Raw genomic sequence first — 6,784 nt, forward strand, 5'->3', positions numbered from 1 at the left:
TTTTGGGTGCTCGGACCCTAAATATGGAACTTTGATCCACAGAGATGAGTTTTTAGGTGTTTTAACTACTAAACAACTAAAGGTCCTGAAAACAGATTTTGTCAGTCAGCTTTGCAAATACTTCTGTGCACCAATCATAGTTGAGCAACGTTTGAGTCACAATCTAATGACAGTCTGTGGGTTGTTTGGTCAGTTTCCATTTAATTTGATTGCACCCCACCCACATAGATTCTGAGGTAAAGATAGGGTCCACAGTTCTGGAGAAAGATTGCTGCTATTTAGCTAGTTACCCTATTTAGATAGTTAGGATGTGCAGATATACCGTCTTCTGCGCTTCCTTCACACCCCCGTTCCTACTATTTTCCCTCTGTCCATAAACATACACGAGCTCCAACGTGGACAGGACATGCTGCGATAGAGTTACAGGGAACAGTCCGAGTGGCTTTGCCTCCCATTTAGAGACAGGACTGTGCAGATTATTTCACAGCATACACACAGAACTGATTTCTAGCTGACTGTGAGCAAGTATTACATATTAGATTCATATACTCCACTGTTAAAGTCCTAGAACCTTGACTGATGCTTATGGTGTCATCAGTCTGTAGTGTTATAGTGCAATACCTTTGAAGGCAACTTTTCAGTTTGTACGTGCCAATTAAATTTACACAGAAAACGAATGCTCACTATACATTACATGCAGCTGTTTTTCATGTTCAATCCAAAGAAATGAACCCATCAGGCTGTAACATGCTGCTCCATCTGTCCGAACACTGCTGTCAGCTCGCTTAACAGGTGCACCACACGTCACATGTAGAGGACAACTGCTGCAGTGTGTCAACTGGGCCTCATGTGCATGGACACTACAGACAATAAAAGGATTAACAGGAACCTCCTCTGAGCAGGAGGGTTTTTACAGAAACTATGTACACATGTTCATAACTTCTGGCATTTTTGTGATGCTATGTGGTGCACATTTTCCAAATGAAAAAGGCAGGAAAAAAAACACACACACTTCACATCTGTTTCTGAACATAACTATATTGTTTGTAACAGCTTACAAACTGCATTTGAAAATCAAACAGTATCTGCTGCTTAACACTTGGAGACAAAGTCCCCAAATCACTAGGATTCACTGCATGAAGCCAATGAATCTACTGTATATGACAGCATGACAGCAAAGGTAGCCCGCTCTGTAGCAAACAACTATTCATTTTTTCTTTAATGTGTCAAGTTAGGACAAATATTTCAACAGAATGTATCACTCTTCAACATATTTAAGATCACTGTAGAAATTAGACCAAAAGAAAATATGATTTCTCCCGTGATAACTGTGATTGAAATTGAAGATATAGAGGAAACGGTGCAGGGCTGCTCGTGTGTATTGGAGCTGGGAGGCCGCAGCGATCTGTGGACTGATTGGCTGAGAGTATCCACTGGGACAAACGCGTGGGCTTAACGCATTCGCATGTGCAGGCTGTGCTTGGGTCCGTCCACCCGCTCCAACTTCTCAAAGTGTTTCCTAGCATTACGGATATTGATGAGAGTGGCTGCAGATGCTGGGGGGAAAAAAAGACATTATTAGATTATTATGATGCTGATTTGTCTTCTTAACTGTGCATTTACTACAGAGAAATGCCATCCTCAGTACTTACGAATGGAGGGGTCCGACATGATGACCATGACGTATGTGTTGGAGGTGAAGACGTCGATAAAGGCCGCAAAGTTGGAGTTCCTCACTTCCATGCTCTGGAAAGAGGCTGCAAGTTTACTGGAATAAAAACAGATACAGATATCAATAAATCTGAAACATCATAAACGTTCAGCAGATATGATACGATAAGATAATCCTTTACTGATTACAAATTGGCAGTGTTACGGCAGCAAAGGGGATAGTGCAAGAACATAGAGAACATCCCTAAAAAATATAACAAAGAAATATTAAGTAGTGGTAACACTGTACAAATTTGTCTGCATGTAGAACATCTAAGTACTGCCTAGACTGGTCTGAAAGTGGTAACTAGCAATATCGCACAAGGTTATTCTCTATGTAGAACACCACTGATATTGCACAGATTCTTCTATATGTAGAAAAAAAAGAGTCTTCTAAATGTACAAAATATTCCCAATGCCCAGGTTTGAATGTGTTGATGTAGCAGCAAAGTGAAATACGGTGTGAAGAGACGGTGAACTTACCTACAGCTGAGTTTGAACTGTTTGATGATGTTACTGATCTTCTCAAACCTGTGAGCGTCACGCTGCTCTTTGCACTGATAGTGAGAGATCACCTACAAAAATAACAAAAAACAAACCAAAAAAAACCATTGATTTCTAGATCCAGTTTTTCTGCAAAGAGTCTGTTTGTGGCAGAGGAAGCGGTCGCTCTCACCAGGAAGGTGGCTCTCTCAAACAGGAGAACTTCATCTGCTTCTATGATCTGTGCAAAATTTCTCAGGTTTGTCTCCAGCTGCTGGACGTTTGGGATGAGTTGGTACACTATGCTGGACCAGGCCTGCAGAAGAGATTTAAAAACGTCTCTAACAGCGTCAAATTTGATCAAAGTTATCATGTAAAAACAAAGCAAGTCAGATTCACTACCTTATACAGGGTTTCATCCCAGATGGACGTCCTGAAGCATGTGCAAGCCAAAGGCCTGGACAGTCTCTTCAGATCTTCTTCACGCTCCTTAAAGATCTGTTAAAACAGAAAAGAGAGTCAGTCAAAAGAATTTAGGTAGTGAAGTGGTTTACTTTTTGAATTTTCCTGCAGTCCCATTAACAAACAACACAAAAACAATATGAAGGAAATAATTTCTCTTTTAAATAAATAAACTTTCTGGCTGTGATTAACATTAAAGGCAATAAGATGAATATTTAATCCATCGTTTTCTGTAAAGTAAAGAATAACCGTTTTTCACAGAATGTACTTTGTATTATTTTTACTTTTTTGAGGTGGGGTTATGATTTCTTTACACTGACTGTTCACCAACATTTCTGGTACCACATCCCCAACAGACAGGTGGAAAATCAATAAGAAAAAACAACTTAAAGAGACTTAATAAGGTGTTGGGCCACCATGTGTTACCAGAACAGCCTCAATGTGTTTCAGCAATGATTCTAGAAATAACTGGAAATGCTGAAACAAATTAGTGTTTGACTTTTATCAAGAAAGAGCAGAATTGTGAGAGGGACACAGCAGAAGTAGAAAATGTCCGGTACAGCTCACCAAATCTCTCTGGTCCTCCTGCACCAGGTCCATCTTGTGCACGAGGCAGAACACTTTGGCATCGGGGGAGTTTTGCAGGATGGCTTCCAGACATGACTGATAGTAGTGCATGTCTTTCTCCAGCTCCCGGCTCTCGACGTCGAATACATAAATAAGAACCTCTACGTTTCTGAAAATGTTGTCCCTCTGGCTGGTGAAGTAGTTCTCCATGAACGTGTCCTGTCTGAAGAATTAAAAAGTACAGAGTAGCGTTTAAACAGGGCGGAATGACGTTAAACTGCCAAAGCTGGTCCAAAAAATAACGAATAAATGTGTGTTACCCTCCACAGTCCCACAGGTTCAGAACCAGATTGCCAAGAAACCGTACATGGGAGTGTTCCACGTCAACTAAGTTCAATAAATAATGAGAAGATTTTTTATAAATGAGGTTTAAGACACACCCAGCATTAAAAATACATCTACATGCAGAACCTTTCCTTAAAATGCTCTTACTTGTAGCTCCAAGGCGGCGTGTGTCTCGAGCTATGTAATTGGCAAAGATGATTGACCTCATACTGGTCTTCCCCGACCCACTTTTCCCCATCAGTAGCACCTGAAAGCACAAATGCAGTAGATCTCATCCCTGAAGTAAAAACAAACAAAACAAAGCAGGAAAAAATAGCAACCTCACCTATCCTCTTGTTACCAATGGGTGCAAAAATATTCAAAATGCACATTTGAAATTTTTAGGATAAGGACTGGACAATAAAACAACAGCAGGCTGTACCGTGTGACAGACACTTCAACAATTTCAATAAGAAAACTGTTCGATAGAATGTTTGTCAGCAGCAGCCTGGGTCTCTCATGACCTCCATCTGTGGCTGCAGAGCTCCTCTGGTGAAGGCTGCAGCCAGCAGGGATCAGTGGTTGTCCTTGCAAGACAGGCTTTGTGGAAGCAAAGGCACCCTCAACCCTGCGTCCCCTAAAACCTTCACTTCAGCTATGCACTCCTTGCGTCTTGCTCCGAGCGCTGACGGACTTGATGTTGGGGGAAAACACAGAGACTGGTGAAATTCGATCCTGGTCAGCACCTCTGGTGGTCTTCCATAAACCTCCAGGTTTTACTTGCTTTCTTTCTTGAATCCTTACTTGATTTTTATTTATATCAAGTTGAGATGATTCCTTCATCCTTGTTTAATGTTATGTGTGTGAATTTATTTGTGTTTGTCTCACTACTAATGTGCTAATAATAACGTTAACACCTGTGTAACTTGAAAAACAGGCCTCAGTAGTCTTTGTTAAATTTAATTATGCCTTCTTTCTGCAGGCCTTCCTTTAAATAACTCATTCAAATGATAAATTATCTTCAATATGGACTGAAATTAAACATTTTATTGGGATTTTTTTTTTCATTTTTATTGTCCAGTCTTAATAAGGACACATATAGTTTCTAGCATCATTCATTGGAAAGCAGCCAAAGCTCCAATTCTAAGTACACACATGTCAATGTCATCCACAAAACTGTAACTCCCCGATGATTTGATGGCACAGACACTAAATAGTAGGCCTCTACTTTACCTTTTTCTTCATTGCTGTGCTTGACATCCCCCTCAGCAGACACGATGATGAGTGTTTTGTCTGAGCTGCAGGTCAGATGACTTCAGTCTGTGTCTGCAGCAGCTCTCCTCTTCCTCCTTCTGCTGCGGAGCAAACATATCACCTAGCTGTTACTTAGCTCTACTGAAGCAGCAGCCCGACACCGCCACAAAAGACATGTTAGAACGCTTACAATACGAACTGGGCAAACGTTAACCAACTATATATTGTTTAATTAGACTCACAAATTATATAAACACATGGTAAAGGTTGTTTCAACTCTTTTTTTCTGTTCCGTATAAACACCAAAGCTAATGCTAACTTAGCTAGCACGAGTCTAGATAAATGTCAGGTACTTTAGCTTAGCCCCACTGAACGGACAGCTACACGGGTTACAGTTCACTAACGTGTCGTTTACTCACCCCGAAAGGGTAGAACAGTTACTTATGTTCGAGCAATTCTATCCTGGAGTTTTTATTTGTTTCGAAGAATACAGTGGAGTACATTACTTGGTGGAAGCAGGCAGTGGAGATCAGCTGCTTCCTGTTTACGCCAAAAGTCACATGATGAGTGACTGCGCTGTGGGCTCTGAGTCACGTCTGACAGGCAGCGTTTGCTCGGCTACCGGGTTGTTTACACCCTTAACACTGACAGTTTAAATGATTTATCAAACGTTTACATTATATTGATTAAACTGAAGTTAGAAGTTGGGGCAGTGTATAAGAATAAGGACCGAGATCTTGGGCTGGGAATGTCGCAATAGTACTACCTCGCAGGCATAGCATAGGGAGAAAAAACCCAAATCCTTGTGTCAAAAATAGTAGATGGTAGTACCTTTAAATATAGAATAGTATTAGGTATACTGCAAGCATACTGCAGTGGAAGCTGGGGACTGTAGGATATTTATTTACGCTATATTAATTAGCTATTTATTTAAGGCAGGTGTTCACAATGAGTTTAATTCATTAGCTGTCAACAATAATCCAGATCATAGCTGGACAGGAGAGATATTGTAAAATAAATCTACAGTGAATATTGTACACAAACTACAGTAGACATAAATATCAACTGTAGATTGGACACACTGTGGGTATAAAAGCACTGACTGCTGTACAATAAAAGGTGGTGTTTTTATTTGTGATGTTTTTTTTTTATGATCTTATGAAAAGGTTTATGATTTCATGGGAGACACCAGAGACGATGTCACTGCCTCAGCTGGACAATAAAGTTTATTATATTCAGCTTTATCTTGCTCTATTTAATTCTAAGACATCATAATGTGGAATAAGTGCTTTTATTAGATGAGCTCCATATAGTTATATGACAATACCTTGTTCGATGGTCTCAGCTGTAGAAAAAAAATGTCTACTTTACTGTATTACATTACATAGGAATGGAAAAGTAACTGTTACTGCCCTCTGTGGTATTGTGTAGGTGCTTGTGCTGTGATAGTTCTCAGCTCTCCCTAAAGGAGAGCAAGAATCCTGAAACCAACAGGAATCAGATTTAGTAGCTGCAGTACAATTTATAGATGAGTTTTGGTAAATCACTACTACATAACAAATTGAAATTAACATAATAGGTGATATCAACGCAATTTCCATCTTGTGTCTTTTTGTAAATGCTTTTGTTGATGAAGTAAAGCCAGCAGTAACACCTTTTAGACATATTAAGTGGGTTACATATCAGATGTGAGATTCTGCGGTTAACATTGCTGTAAAATTCAGTTTTTCTGCTATAACTTACATCACATGTACTGCATATGCCTTGAATTGAGCTATTTTAATCAGTACTAGGAGATGAAAACTTGGGTCACAGTAAATTTGCTATCAGATGAATGCCACACATTGATCCTTGAGTGTATGTTCCTACATGTGTGAAGTAGAAGTAGACTAATAAACCAGTCGAGCCAATATATTTGCTTGTTATAGACATACTGGCATCACTGTTGACCTTTAAGTAAAAAACATGTGGAGACAGATAGTGA

General features: G+C 39.8%; 1 protein-coding gene across 3 annotated transcripts; it reads right to left on the minus strand.

Annotated features, from left to right (window-relative positions):
• Positions 1-1,018: 1,018 nt before the first annotated feature.
• Positions 1,019-5,347, minus strand: rraga (Ras-related GTP binding A). Of its 3 annotated transcripts, XM_008293988.1 has the most exons (10): positions 5,220-5,347; positions 4,780-4,901; positions 3,715-3,814; positions 3,543-3,609; positions 3,223-3,445; positions 2,596-2,691; positions 2,387-2,509; positions 2,194-2,285; positions 1,653-1,768; positions 1,019-1,556 (listed from the first exon to the last, which is right to left on the minus strand). In XM_008293988.1, exons 2-10 carry the CDS (start codon positions 4,804-4,806, stop codon positions 1,453-1,455), a joined length of 948 nt encoding a protein of 315 aa, XP_008292210.1. In that variant the 5' UTR covers positions 4,807-4,901; positions 5,220-5,347; the 3' UTR covers positions 1,019-1,452. The 3 variants fall into 3 exon arrangements, with proteins under 3 accessions (XP_008292210.1, XP_008292209.1, XP_008292208.1); XM_008293987.1 differs by having other exon boundaries at positions 3,543-3,814; positions 4,780-4,898; XM_008293986.1 differs by having other exon boundaries at positions 3,543-3,814.
• Between the last annotated feature and the right edge of the window lie 1,437 nt (positions 5,348-6,784).

Source organism: Stegastes partitus, unplaced genomic scaffold (genome assembly GCF_000690725.1).
Source record: "Stegastes partitus isolate 25-593 unplaced genomic scaffold, Stegastes_partitus-1.0.2 Scaffold928, whole genome shotgun sequence".
Lineage (NCBI taxonomy): Eukaryota > Metazoa > Chordata > Actinopteri > Pomacentridae > Stegastes > Stegastes partitus.

Bases quoted from the DNA above. Each gene is read 5' to 3' on its own strand.
- rraga (XM_008293987.1), bottom strand. From the start codon at position 4,806: ATGTCAAGCACAGCAATGAAGAAAAAG. The intron at 3,815-4,779 runs GTAAAGTAGAGG...TTGTGCTTTCAG, and splicing joins GCACAGCAATGAAGAAAAAG to GTGCTACTGATGGGGAAAAG. The intron at 1,557-1,652 runs GTAAGTACTGAG...TTTTCCCCCCAG, and splicing joins CATGTCGGACCCCTCCATTC to CATCTGCAGCCACTCTCATC.